At 44.5% G+C, this 14747-nt stretch overlaps 1 protein-coding gene across 1 annotated transcript; it reads left to right on the top strand.

Annotated features, from left to right (window-relative positions):
* Positions 1-1389: 1389 nt before the first annotated feature.
* Positions 1390-13327, top strand: LOC109907041 (protein SOGA1). Its single transcript, XM_031794461.1, has 9 exons — positions 1390-2352; positions 2970-3194; positions 4278-4436; positions 6735-6800; positions 8524-9729; positions 9867-10007; positions 10209-10295; positions 11188-12465; positions 12738-13327. Exons 1-9 carry the CDS (start codon positions 1588-1590, stop codon positions 12825-12827), a joined length of 4017 nt encoding a protein of 1338 aa, XP_031650321.1. The 5' UTR covers positions 1390-1587; the 3' UTR covers positions 12828-13327.
* The last annotated feature ends 1420 nt before the right edge of the window (positions 13328-14747 follow it).

Raw genomic sequence — 14747 nt, 5'->3', positions numbered from 1 at the left:
CCCTCTTCACATTGTTTAAGATAGAGGTAAGTGTAAAAACAAAAAAGCAATACGTACCATAAAACTTTTAGACAAATTGAATATACTGTATATCTCGATATGTAATACCGCTGTTTGTTGGGTTTATGTACTCTTGTTTGTATATTTCTGTTTTGTATTTGTTTTATTCAGAATTTTAAAAATGATGGACTACGGTGTCGCTCCGAGGACACAGCACTGATAAAGGCCAGGAAACGAGTTGTCACTAGTTACCACAGCCACAAAGTCAAAATAGTCTATATTGTAAACTTTAATGAGTTAGTAAGGTTAGGGTATGGAATAACGTTAGCAGTGTGGCTAAGGTTAGGTTTAAAATCAGAGTTTAAGAAGATAAATTGTACATAATTACGACTTTGTGGATGTGGTAACTAGTGACGACCAGAATAACGGGTGCTATGATACATCACATCTGATAGTCTCAGTGGCAGCGTTGCAAGAGTTGTAATTTCTATTTTCTGGCCACTTGAGGGAGTCATTTATAAAAAAAAATAACATGGGCGCACCGGACGCACTGGGGACACCCGGAACCTCAGCCGCCCAGAACTGAATTGAGTACACCCATTGGATGGGCTGTTTCATTTTCCCCCAAATTTGTCTAGAAAAAACAAGATGTTTGCATGACAAAATGAAGCCCATCACAGCAATAGAATAAATGAAAATTGAGATTTCAATATAACATTCCATTATATTCTATTTTGGAATGAAATTGAGGAATAACCGGAACCGCCTTTATAGCAATTCAACGTCTATTCCATGTTGGTTCAACATCAACATACGTTGATTCAACAAGTGTGTGCCCAGTGGGTAGCCACAAAATTAATTAGGCTATTACTCCATGACTTTCTTGTCGTGATGTGTGTTTTGTCCTATATTTTAATTTATTTTTACCCCTGTCCCCGCAGGAGGCATTTTTTCCGTTTGGTAGGCCGTCATTGTAAATAAGAATTTGTTCTTAACTGACTTGCCTTGTTAAATAAAGGTTCAATAAACTTTCACTGGGGGCGGTGGGACATGTCCCCTTCACATTCTGAAATCTACTTTTTATCCCCACAGTTTTATCATTGGAATGTGATACAAAACGAGGCAACGACTTGATACATAAAATAAAAAAATATGTCCCTCCACTTCTAAAACCAAAGTTGCGCCCATGGTATTAACATATGACCAATAGACCGTAGCCTATGATGTTGTGTTATGCTCAGTGCAGAATGCATGATGTGCAAAGCTGGCAATTTCATTGGCGAACCCCATAATTTGCCACAGTACGCGCGTAAAAGATGGGCGGGGTATGCTTACATTTCTGGTCAGGTTTAAATCAAGCAATGTGACAGCACACACTTGACCGACTGGCCGAAGGATGAACTGAAGTGCGCTGGTCTCTCCTTCCTTCTGTCATTCGCTTCTACAGAAAATAGCCGTGGAAATTCTGTTATAACTCATTCCGTTTATTTTGTTGGACTCAACAAAGAATAATAGACTGTATGAATTAATTAAGGGCAATTCTTCATTTTATGCACTAGGCTATATATTAAGAAAAACGGAAAAGAAATGAACAGCAGAGATGTTGACAGTCCGGTGCCAAGACGCCTGACGCACAGGGGAGAAAGACAGCCCAAGGCACAACAAGGTGTCAGCATGAAGAAAAAGCGAACCCCATCGAATGCGCCGCCCAAACATGCCCCAGACTCATCCAGGTCAACAGGGACTGTCCGGCGCATCATGGGCAAAGGGAAAGAGATTAAACTGGAGAAAGGGAAGCGCACAGGAAGGGGCGCACCATCCGTTACGGAGTGCCAAAAAAATCTAAGCACACCGAGAAAACGATATGAAGCTAGCAATGCTTCGGAGGATTTGAGCAATGATTCAGGTTGTGTGTCGGGGAAGCTATCCTACTCGGACAGAAGTTCTGACATTTCTGACTGGACGGAGGGATTTCTGACTGCATCGGAGGGAAACCAACATTCTGCGGACACTCCGTCTCCAAGCTGCGAGGCAGGACCAAGTGGCGGAGAAAGAGAGGCAAATAGAGACAGGTTGAGTGGGAATGCACAAATCAGTGTACGCGATATGAGCACTGTAGGCAGCGCATTCAAACCGCTAGGCCTATCACAGGAAAATTCTATTATGCATTCTGTCTGGGATGGAAACCATTCTCCTGGATGCGGAGGGTCCGTTCTTGCTTTCCTTCCCTCGCTGAATGTCAGTGGAGCGTCCATGGTGAATTCAGAACCGACCCGGGAGCTCGTGGACGAGACGCACGAGGATCTTGTCAGAGAAAACGACGATTTGAGATCGGAAAATCAGTATTTGAAAGTAAGATAATTCATTAAATGTACATGTCATTACGCGTAAAATGTTTTTTTATTTTTTATTATTTCACACATTGCCTCTAGGGGCTTGGTCCCTCTTATCATAAAGAAAATACGTTGACTATCGACTGATTTGAATATAGATTAATACTGAAGGATTGAAACCAGAACGCAGGCACGCACATGACATCAGTTGTTGTCAAGGTTAGACAGACAGACATTCCTTAGCAGAGCAGCTTAGATACTTTCTGTAATTGGCCATGACAACCTTAATTACTAGCATGCGACTGCAGGAGCCGCAGCACGCACAAGGACCATCAAAAGTCATCACTCACAGTGGGCAAAATTATCATTATCTGGCTAATTAATTGGGCCCTCAAAATAATAATGGACCATGTGTTAGAAATGCCAGAGTCGATTTTCGGTCCCATTCCTCCCCTACATAGTACACGCACGCACACACACACACACACACACACATACACACACACACACACACACACACACACACACACACACACACACACACACACACACACACACACACACACACACACACACACACACACACACACACACACACACACACACACGATGATGATTGTTGGTTGTCCTGTCCAGGATGAGATGGAGGAGATGCGCTGTGAGATGCTGGAGATGCGGGATCTGTTCCTGGAGGATGAGGTGTGTCAGCTTCAGGAGCTGCGTTTGCAGCTGGAGCAGGCCAACAAGTTGTGTCGCATCCTGCAGTACCGCCTCCACAAGGCCGAGCGCCGTAGCCTCAGGGTGGCCCAGACTGGCCAGGTGGAAGGGGAACTGGTCCGCTCCCTGGAGCATGACGTCAAGGTGAGGGGTCTGCGTGTTTATGTGTGTGGAGTGCTCACTCAAAGCAACTTTTCATTTTCAGGCATCTTTGTCCTGTAGGGACTGTACTGTAATCCTTCCTTCTCTTGCTCTGTTGCATAGTGTTATCAACAGGGTCGAGTGATTCATTATGATTCCAGTCAATGTACCAAACCCCCCCAAAATCCCTTTGAATGGCTGTACATTCCACTCTACTGTTTCATGAGTTCAGGGTATTTTACATAAACTACACTGCTCACATCATATGACTCAGTTTTTTAAGTGCACACTTAACTTTACAGTATTTAACAATGTTTTATGGCTCAGCTTACTGTTACATCCTGTCAGATGTGCTTCAAGAAATGTGAAGTATGTCTGTTTAATGTATCTGTGAGTGTGTGTGCTTTTGTTTGGGTTTTGTTGTGGTGGAGTGGAATTTTTGTGGTTGCCACTTGCTGTGAACTGCCCAATTAAAGACATTAAAGAGACATTATGACAAATACAATTACTCCGACCGACCAGCCTCAAGGGGTGAGTGGGTAGATCACTGTGGAAAGTTTACTGGCATGTCGGCTGATTCCTCTGTTAGAGGCTGCAATGTTCAGTTTCTTTGCTCAGCTGTGTGTGGTAATAGAATGCCCACCAGTAGCATGGCAGAGAATCTGGCACTTTTGGCTTCCCCCTCACCCCCTCTTCACATTCTAACACGGAGATCTGTCTTTTTGTATTACTGCCAAAAGATGTAAAAATACAGATACAGTATAGTTTCTCTTGGAGAGTAAATAGCACAATATAATAATGTGCCGAACACCACCTTACAATCACATGCATCATCTGGACCTGCCCTAGGTTGCTCCTCAAGGGATGTTTCATTCACCTTATTACAATGCAGATAACACAGTGTTGTTGTTTTGAAGGCTGATATCTGGAAGATTGTCTTGTAATTTTCTATGACAAAGGCACAAAATGATTGTTATCTAATGCACTATTACGTCAAAAACAACCTCTAATTCCCTCCAACAAAGACAGTTGTCTGTTAGTGTTTTATAGTATTTAAAGTTTGTTGTGGTTGACTTCTGTTCACAGGTAGCAAAGAGTGTATCCCTCCGCCTGCACAATGAGTTGGAGTCCGTGCAACAGAAGAACTCCCGGCTGGAGTGGGAGAACGATGCACTTCGGGAGAGGCAACAAGAGCTGGAGGTGGCAAAGCAAGTTCAACAGGGCGAGATGGAGAAAGCCAGAGAAGTACTGCTTTTACACACCACCACCAACTGTATTAGTTTAAATTAGCATATACCCTGCCCATTTCCCTCCACAAAGACCAATTTGTGCCACCCATAATTGAGAAACTTACATGCCAAGTATAGACCATATATTGTGTTCCCTACAGATGATAGGAAAGAGCAGAAGCTCTGAACTATCCATTCAGACCCCAGTCCCACCTACAGGTTATTGAAAATGTGTCATTTTAGTATTACTCCAATGGGTTTCCTCAAGGAGAAAACCTGCACTCTATGTCATAGATAATAAAACAAAAAAACTATAGTAAATACTACAGTAATTTCTGCAAAAACACTACAGTGTATACTACAGTCCATAACGCCATGCATTAATTACTTTAGTATATCCTACAGCTTTCTTTTACTACAGTATTTATACTATAGTTACCTGTAAATGTTACAGTATAGTACAGTAAATACTACATTATTCACTACAGTGAATACTACAGTAAAGTCCACAAAAACATTACAGTGAATACTATAATATCTATACTATAGCATACTACAGAATTTTTTCATGTATAAGAGTCCTATTCCTTCATGTAGTACTCTATACACTTCAGTTATCCCATATCAACCAGTTACTCCCCATGCATCCTACTGTCACTCTGAAGTGAGGTGACACATGACCCTGACTGGATGCTAGGACTTTGCTGGGCCTAAGGCTCAGGGCATGGCTAGTATCTGACTGCTGGGCGGTGGGCACTGAGTGAGGTAGAGTGGTACTGCATGTAAATCAAATAACATTTTATTTGTCACATGCGCTGAATACAACAGGTGTAGGTAGACCTTACATTGAAATGCTTACCTACAAGCCCTTAACCAATAACCCAGTTTAAAGAAGAAAATAAAAGTACAAAATAAAGGTAAGAAATAATTAAAGAGCAGCAGTAAAATAACAATAGTGAGGCTATATACAGGGGGTACCGGTACAGGGTCAATGTGCGGGGGCACTGGTTAGTCGAGGTATTTGAGGTAATATGCACATGTAGGTAGAGTTATTAAAGTGACTATGCATAGATAATAACAGAGAGTAGAAGCAGCGTAAAATAAGGGGGGGGGGGCAATGCAAATAGTCTGGGTAGCCATTTGATTAGATGTAAAGGAGGCTGAACTTGGGGGACACAGTTGACATTTTTCTCACTAGGGACTACAGAGAGAGAGAAAGAGGGACCAAAATAGGTAAATAGTTATCTCTCTCTCTCCCCTCTGGTCCTATTAAGCATGGGCAAATCTGGGTCAGGAGGATGAATTACAGCATCAAAAAGGCTGTGGCTTAGGTACTGGCTTAGTGCCATACTATCACTGAATTCCATGTCATCAACTGGTGGCCATGGAGTCACTCATGCAGGTCTTTCTTAATGACAGTGCAGTGCAGTCCAGCTACCCGTGTTTAAATTTAATCCAGGATTCGGTGCTTTGTCGTCAGCTCAGCCTAGTCTGCTCATCTGAGACAGCTGCTACTCCTTTTGATCCTGACTAGGAAATCCACTTAGATGACCTAATCTGGGTAGACTATTACCAGGGAACCTAGTCAAGATCAGTGTAAAGGAAGATTAACATTTTAACGACCACCACCGTTACTGCAGTTTGCCTGTCTTGGTTGCTGCCTTGCTTTGAGACTGAGACCTTAAGGGTGGTGATAGTAATATACTATTGGTTGTCACAGTGCCGTTTATTGTTGTTCTTTTACACCAGACTCATCCACTGTTCACTGCCTCGGGGTCTATTTATTACCGACCTAGTTTTGATGGAGCTATTCCCACTGCAATACCTCAGTAAGATGATTATTTTGAGTACTTTAACCCCAGTGATCCCTGTTTGAGACATGAGAAAGACAGAGACTGACACGGTGACACCAACCTACATTCCTCTCATACTCTGCAGTGCAAACATTTGCTTAACTTATACAGGAAGTTCATGTTGGGACGTTATAAGACATAGACAAACAGTGTGTTTGTAATGGAACAAATTAATTTGTGTACACATGTACTTTGACTCTCTTGGTTTGTTTCTCTTGGACATTAAATGCTGTGTGTAAACATTGATATCCTGTAAGACTCTCTAAGAATATTCTAAGATACAGACAGGAGTGACAGACAGGAAGGAGACAGGGGAGGAAAGCTGAAAGAAAGTTGGTTTATTAGGATGACATCTATATCCTCTCCTCCTCTGTCATGTTTTCATAGGGTGGTAACTATGCCGTTTATGATACTGTTGAATCATCAGAATTCTTTGACATTTGTTTTACTTTACTTCTCAGAGTTCTCTGAAGAGGAAAAATGTCAGATCACCAAACAGCAAGACTGAGAAGACGCTGTCTCCCCAGGTAAAGATCTAATATTATATTTACATATGAGTGACTTCATTAGAGTACATTTACAGTGCCTTGCGAAAGTATTCGGCCCCCTTGAACTTTGCGACCTTTTGCCACATTTCAGGCATCAAACATAAAGATATAAAACTGTATTTTTTTGTGAAGAATCAACAACAAGTGGGACACAATCATGAAGTGGAACGACATTTATTGGATATTTCAAACTTTAACAAATCAAAAACTGAAAAATTGGGCGTGCAAAATTATTCAGCCCCTTTACTTTCAGTGCAGCAAACTCTCTCCAGAAGTTCAGTGAGGATCTCTGAATGATCCAATGTTGACCTAAATGACTAATGATGATAAATACAATCCACCTGTGTGTAATCAAGTCTCCATATAAATGCACCTGCACTGTGATAGTCTCAGAGGTCCGTTAAAAGCGCAGAGAGCATCATGAAGAACAAGGAACACACCAGGCAGGTCCGAGATACTGTTGTGAAGAAGTTTAAAGCCGGATTTGGATACAAAAATATTTCCCAAGCTTTAAACATCCCAAGGAGCACTGTGCAAGCGATAATATTGAAATGGAAGGAGTATCAGACCACTGCAAATCTACCAAGACCTGGCCGTCCCTCTAAACTTTCAGCTCATACAAGGAGAAGACTGATCAGAGATGCAGCCAAGAGGCCCATGATCACTCTGGATGAACTGCAGAGATCTACAGCTGAGGTGGGAGACTCTGTCCATAGGACAACAATCAGTCGTATATTGCACAAATCTGGCCTTTATGGAAGAGTGGCAAGAAGAAAGCCATTTCTTAAAGATATCCATAAAAAGTGTTGTTTAAAGTTTGCCACAAGCCACCTGGGAGACACACCAAACATGTGGAAGAAGGTGCTCTGGTCAGATGAAACCAAAATTGAACTTTTTGGCAACAATGCAAAACGTTATGTTTGGCATAAAAGCAACACAGCTCATCACCCTGAACTCACCATCCCCACTGTCAAACATGGTGGTGGCAGTATCATGGTTTGGGCCTGCTTTTCTTCAGCAGGGACAGGGAAGATGGTTAAAATTGATGGGAAGATGGATGGAGCCAAATACAGGACCATTCTGGAAGAAGACCTGATGGAGTCTGCAAAAGACCTGAGACTGGGACGGAGATTTGTCTTCCAACAAGACAATGATCCAAAACATAAAGCAAAATCTACAATGGAATGGTTCAAAAATAAACATATCCAGGTGTTAGAATGGCCAAGTCAAAGTCCAGACCTGAATCCAATAGAGAATCTGTGGAAAGAACTGAAAACTGCTGTTCACAAATGCTCTCCATCCAACCTCACTGAGCTCGAGCTGTTTTGCAAGGAGGAATGGGAAAAAATGTCAGTCTCTCGATGTGCAAAACTGATAGAGACATACCCCAAGCGACTTACAGCTGTAATCGCAGCAAAAGGTGGCGCTACAAAGTATTAACTTAAGGGGGCTGAATAATTTTGCACGCCCAATTTTTCAGTTTTTGATTTGTTGAAAAAGTTTGAAATATCCAATAAATGTCGTTCCACTTCATGATTGTGTCCCACTTGTTGTTGATTCTTCACAAAAAAATACAGTTTTATATCTTTATGTTTGATGCCTGAAATGTGGCAAAAGGTCGCAAAGTTTAAGGGGGCCGAATACTTTCGCAAGGCACTGTATGTCATCTTTAATCACATTGTTGTGCCATTTGACTCCTCAGGATGACAGTGCTGATCTGAAGTGCCAGCTTCACTTTGCCAAGGAGGAATCAGCTCTCATGTGCAAGAAGCTGAGCAAGATGGTGTCGGAAAGTGAGTGCATGCGTGAGGTTCTGTCAAAGTACCGCTCGGCCTATGGAGACGTAGATGCTGCTGCCCACTCCTCTGAGGGTGGTACTGCCAAGTCCCCCCACACCAGGGAGGCAGAGGTCAAGGTTCACCTGCGGCTGGTGGAGGAGGAAGCGACGCTGCTGAGCCGCCGTATTGTAGAGCTGGAGGTGGAGAACCATGGCCTCCGGGCAGAGATGAGCGACATCAGGGAGAGCGTATTAGGAGGTGGAGGAGAAGAGAAAGAGGAGCAGCCACAGAAGGGGGCCAGGGACAATGGGGATCTACCACCGCTTTATGTGAGGGATGTAGAGGATTGTGAACAGAGCTTGAGGAGGGAGTGTATGCAGTTTGAGCAGGAGAAGAGGGAAGAGCAGAGAAGGAGTGTGATTGAGTGTTTTCAGGAGGAGGTGATGGAAATACAGCGTAGAGACCAACCTCAGACGGAGAGGTTGAGTCCCCCCAGTCAGATCCCTCGAAAGGGGTCTGTAGGTGGGGAATGGGAGCCCCTGGACAACCAGCAGAGTTATACACGCAGAGGCAGTGTTGCCCATGCCTTGAATGTGAAAGACCATGAGGCCCTCCTTGCCTTGCGAGATCATGCCTGCCTTGTGACCTCAGCTATCCAGCTTTTTGTCTCACCGGCCAAGAATGGCCACAGCTCCCCTCCCTTATCTCCCCACATCTCTCGGGCAAAGTCTTACCCTCAAGGTAAAGCCCAGCCTCTGGCTCTGGACCCACTCATGCAAGGACACCTTCATGAGGCTCTGGAGCTTCTGCAGGCAATGCTGTTAGCCTTAATGGGGAGGGTGGAGTTATTGGTGACACAAGGAAGAGAGTTGAGGGTTGAAGGAAATTGGGATCCCACCGCAATCCCATCCCTGGCTGATCAGGACACACAAAACAACACAGAGGTCTCAGCCAAGAATGAAACTGGTGAAGGCCTGCACACAGTAGTGGTGAAGGAGAGAGTAAGACGAGCAACACAGTCAGACCACCTCGACAGCTGCAGGGACCCCATGATGAAGCTCACTTTGAAGGTGCTCTGGGTCCTCCACCAGCGTGGTGTGGGGAAGAGATCTGGCCTGGAGGGCAAAGAGGTATGAGGGGAAGGGAATGTAAGGGAACATGAATTGCAACATACTGTAACTGAAATGTTCATAAATCACTTTATTTTAGTAAGTAACAATGAAAGCCAAGATTTCAAGTATGTTAAACTTGTATCTTTTTTTTACAGAGCAGAGATCTTACGACTATGTCTATACTACACGGGTTGCTGCAGTACTTGGGCACAGAGCTGCAGGACTCAGAGGACAGCATGGCAGGACAGCATGCGAAGGCCACATGGGCATCAGACTGGAAAGGCTTAGTCTCCAAGGTGAGCTAATGCCACTGTCCCGCTGTGGGCTCAGCCTATGAAGTCACTGTCCAATTACATAAGTTGATACTTAAGATCATTATCCCTTACAATGAGGGATACACCACTATTATGTTCTAAGGCAAGTGGATCAGACAGATATCCTGATTCTGAGAAATCATCACAGACTGTAATACCTCACTCTTTCTTTTAATAACTCAGATGGAGTGCAGCATTGGTAAGACTGAGGCACAGGAGTATCCAGACCAGCCAGGCCATCCTAGAGGAATACAGAGTGAGATAACTGAGGTAAGGAAGTATTTTATTTTCTGTTTCCTCCAGCCACCAGGCTCCCATGTTTATATGTCCTGTGTTGTGTTGTGTTTGGGAGCATGTGATTGGATGTGATTCAGCAGTAAGCCCAGCTGATGTCTTCTATCTGGCAGGGGTTCTCCCTGGCCTGCCTGCATACAGTACAGACATCATGAGATCAACGGTGCCACGGTATTTAGGCTAAGCTCTTGTGGGGGCTACTGCTAAAAGCAGAACTAACATGTGCATCCACTGCATTACAACACCCAGACAGACCCAGAAAGGGAATATGTGAGAGTGAGAAAGTGAGCAATAAAGAGAAAAAGAGAAAAAGAAAGAGCCAGAGAGAGAGAAAGGGGAGAGAGAAAGGGGAGAGAGAAAGGTATAGTGTGGGGGAGAGAAAGTCGGAATGAAGTCTGGGTGTGTGTGGATAGAAAAGAAAGCGCACTGAACTCATGACTCACTCGCTCGTGGTTGGTGTGTCATTGTCCAAAAACAATGAGTAAAACATTCACTTTTTTTATAGTCCATCTACGTCTCTTCATCACATCCCGTTGTTTCAAAACAGGGAAGTCGTTTTCCTCCACATGTTGAACTATAACTTAAAACAGGTTTGTGGTTACCATGATTACATTTTAATGTAAAGAAGATCATTTTTCTGGCAAACAGAATAGCAATTTAAATCAAAAAGATCAATTGTAAATATTTCAGCTGTTTATAGGAGACAGACAGAAATACGAGACGACTAGCTAGCTACTAGCCCGTGGTGTTGCTAGGCCCAGTGAGCCTTTGAATTGGGAAGAGCAGATTTATTTCTTTACATGGCTGCTTCCCCTGGGTTTCTGTGCTCTTTTCACCATAATATGAAGATACTCTTATTTCCCCACAGACAAGAAATAAGACCAAACCAGACCGCTCTATATTAGGTTCCAAGAAGAAGAACTGGTGTTACCTCAGCCAAGAGGCTGCCCAGCTAGACCGAGAAGACCCCTTTAAGACCTGGGACCACCCCATCATGCCCCCTAGCTTCCCTAATCTAAACTTGGACCAGTTGACCCTGGACAGTAGCTGCACTGCCCCAGAGAAGACTGTCCTCCGCATCTACTACAGTCCCCTGTCTGCACGGAGAGTCCATCTAGCTCATCTGAGGCACATTACCAACACTGATAGAAATTCTACTACCAGTGTAATCTCTGCCAGGCTTAGTACGTCCCAAAACTCTCTCACTCCCTTATGTCTGAGGGTCTCCGCTAACTTGAGCGACGACATGAAAGAGATGACAGCTAGCTTACGACAGGCAGTTCACTCCAGTTCGCCGGAGAGGAGGAAGGGGAGGGTGATTGTGAGTGGGGGATGGACAGTGGACGTGGCCACCACAGGGACTCAGACCCAGATGCACCCACAGATGGTGAGTGTGGGTCTACAGACGGATGGGCCCTACAGTGTAATAGCAGTGAGAGGTAACCCTTTACGCCTCTCTGCCCGCACTCAACAGATCTCGACTTCCCTTGAGAGGCTCCCAGGGAGGACCGAGAGGTCCAAGTCAGGCTCCACCTCCCCAAAAATGTACCGCAGATACTCTGCCTCTGCTTCATCTTCATCGTCCATCTCCCCTTCCTCCACAACTGGTTTCACCACCACCTCCAACTCCTCCACCTCCTCCTCTGCCACTCCTGGCAGTGAGGGTGTTTTGTGGAGCCTTTCCCATCGGGGTCCTGCTGGGTCAACCTGGGCCCGCCCCATCAATCCCAGAGCTGGTCCAAGGCTTATTCACCATAGCACAATAAACAGTGAATTGAGCAGTGGAGGGAACAACACTAAACCCACCAGAAAACCTGGTGGTGCCAACCGGTACGGCCTAGTCACAGAGTTCTTGCGCAAAATGAGTGGTCGAGCAGACAAGCCAGCACAAGCAACAGCACCGGGCGGGGGGCAGAAGGGGAAATGCAGTCCAGCTCATAAAACCCTGGAGGTCGTGCCCACTCGTCGCCCTGCTGCACCGGTACACAGGAACGACAGTGTCGCCAGGATTGGGAACCAGAGGTTCATGAAGCAGAGAGAGGAAGCGTGCCGCGGCCAGAAGGAGGATAACTGCCCCAGTCAGGCCCACAGTCAGAACCAGGCTCTCAGAAGAGACCTGAGCCTGGAGAGTAAATTGACACTAGAGGTGAGTACTGTAGGCCTACCCAACACAGGATCCACACACTGAACACATACTGTACCTCACGTATATTCAACTTACTGGCTAGTGGCTCATGTCTGTCCACACATACTAGTTAGCTTGCTTGGTTTTGAGAAGGATCCAAAAACTTAACAAATACTGTACTCACTGTACTGAGCCTCACTCTCATATTCAACTTACTGGCTAATGTATGTTATTCCTCTGTCTCTCCCTCCCCCCTCTCTGTCTCTCTCTCCCTCCATCCATCTCTCTCTCAGGATGGGAACTATGACTGTATCAGTTCCAAGTCCTTGTCCTTCTGCTTTGCCCGATCATCTCGCCTTGGCCCTGACCAAGCTACAGCATAATAGATATTCCTCCACTGTAAACGGTTGTGGGTCAGGAGATCCCAACTCCAACTGTGAGTAAGGGGGTGGAGCAGTATCACATTGACACCACTGGACAGCTGATAAATATTACAAGGGACATGGAGAATCCAAGGCCTGTGTTCTGGAATTCTGCTTTCAGTCATCAGGATGAATGGATAGAGGGAAGTACTTTAGAACCCATTATGATAGGGGGTATAGTTATTTGAGATACATACATGCCTATTATATGCCTGTAGCATGTCCTTTTTGAAAGAGAAGGAGTTATGTAAGAAATTCTGTGCTAGAAAATCTTCTTTCTTCTTCTTTCAGTTCAGCCCATGGCACTTCACCTTTTTACAATATGCAACAACCTTTTTGGACACACCAAGTCACTTACAATTGTCAGTACTCATTGATTTTGTATTATCTTATAGAACTAAATAATATTTTCTACATCTGTAAGAATATTGTCGGAATGAATAAACTACTATACTATGCAATTCTGTACTGTAATTAATGCTGTCCATACTTGTACTGTACGTACAGTGCTGTTCGGAAAAGTATTCAGACCCCTTGACTTTTTCCACATTTTGTTACGTTACAGCCTTATGTGTTATGTGTTTTTCTCATCAATCTATACACAATACCCCATCATGACAAAGTGAAAACTTTTTTATTTTTTTACTTGATTGGAGTCCACCTGTGGTAAATTTAATTGATTGGACATGATTTGGAAAGGCACACACCTGTCTATATAAGGTCCCACAGTTGACTGTGCATGTCAGAGCAAAAGCCAAGCCATGAGGTCGAAGGAATTGTACGTACAGCTCCGAGACAGGATTGTGTCAAGGCACAGATCTGGGAAGGGTACCAAAAAATGTCTGCAGCATTGATGGTCCCCAAGAACACAGTGGCCTCCATTCTTAAATGAAAGAAGTTGGGAACCACCAAGACTCTTCCTAGAGCTGGCCACCCGGCCAAACTGACCAATCGGGGAAGAAGGGCCTTGGTAAGGGAGGTGACCAAAAACCTGATGGTCACTGACAGAGTTTCTCTGTGGAGATGGGAGAACCTTCCAGAAGGACAACCATCTCTGCAGCACTCTACCAATTAGGCCTTACTGGTAGAGATCGGCCAGACGGAAGCCACTCCTTAGTAAAAGGCACATGACAGCCTGCTTGGAGTTTGCCAAAAGGCAACTAAAGACTCTCAGACCATCAGAAACAAGATTGAACTCTTTGGCCTAAATGCCAAGTGTCATGTCTGGAGGAAACCTGACACCCCTACGGTGAAGCATATTGGTGGCAGCATCCTGCTCTGGGGATGTTTTTCAGTGGCAGGGACTGGGAGACTAGTCGGGATCGAGACAACAATGAACGGAGCAAAGTACAGAGAGATCCTTGATGAAATCCTGCTCCAGAGCGCTCAGGACCTCAGACTGGGGTGGAGGTTCACCTTCCAACAGGACAACGACTCTAAACACACTGCCAAGACAACGCAGGAGTGGCTTCAGGAAAAGTCTCTGAATGTCATTGAGTGGCCGATCCAGAACCTTGACTTGAACCCAATTGAACATCTCTGGAGAGACCTGAAAATAGCTCCCCATCCAACCTGACAGAGCTTGAGAAGATCTGCAGTGAAGAATGGGAGGAACTCCCCAAATACAGGTGTCAAGCTTGTCGCATCATACCCAAAAAGACTTGAGGCTGTAATCGCTGCCAAATGTGCTTCAACAAAGTACTGAGTAAAGGGTCTGAATACTCATGTAAATGTGATGTCCGTTTTTTAGCAAAAATATTTTGAAAAACAGTTTTTGCTTTGTCATTATGAGGGGGAAGAAAAAACTATTTAATCCATTTTAGATTAAGGCTGTAACCTAACAAAATGTGGAAAAAGTCAAGGGGTCTGAATAGTTTCCGA

The sequence above is a fragment of the Oncorhynchus kisutch genome, linkage group LG17 (assembly GCF_002021735.2).
Source record: "Oncorhynchus kisutch isolate 150728-3 linkage group LG17, Okis_V2, whole genome shotgun sequence".
Lineage (NCBI taxonomy): Eukaryota > Metazoa > Chordata > Actinopteri > Salmoniformes > Salmonidae > Oncorhynchus > Oncorhynchus kisutch.
The sequence above is the reverse complement of the archived record's forward strand: the minus strand, read 5'-3'. Positions and strand labels throughout refer to the sequence as shown.

What these genes read in the sequence shown, in the direction of transcription:
- LOC109907041 (XM_031794461.1), top strand. Translation starts at nt 1,588, where the DNA reads ATGAACAGCAGAGATGTTGACAGTCCGGTGCCAAGACGCCTGACGCAC. An exon ending in CGGAAAATCAGTATTTGAAA is followed by an intron (nt 2,353 to 2,969) that starts GTAAGATAATTC and finishes TGTCCTGTCCAG; the next exon opens with GATGAGATGGAGGAGATGCG. An exon ending in AGAGTAAATTGACACTAGAG is followed by an intron (nt 12,466 to 12,737) that starts GTGAGTACTGTA and finishes TCTCTCTCTCAG; the next exon opens with GATGGGAACTATGACTGTAT.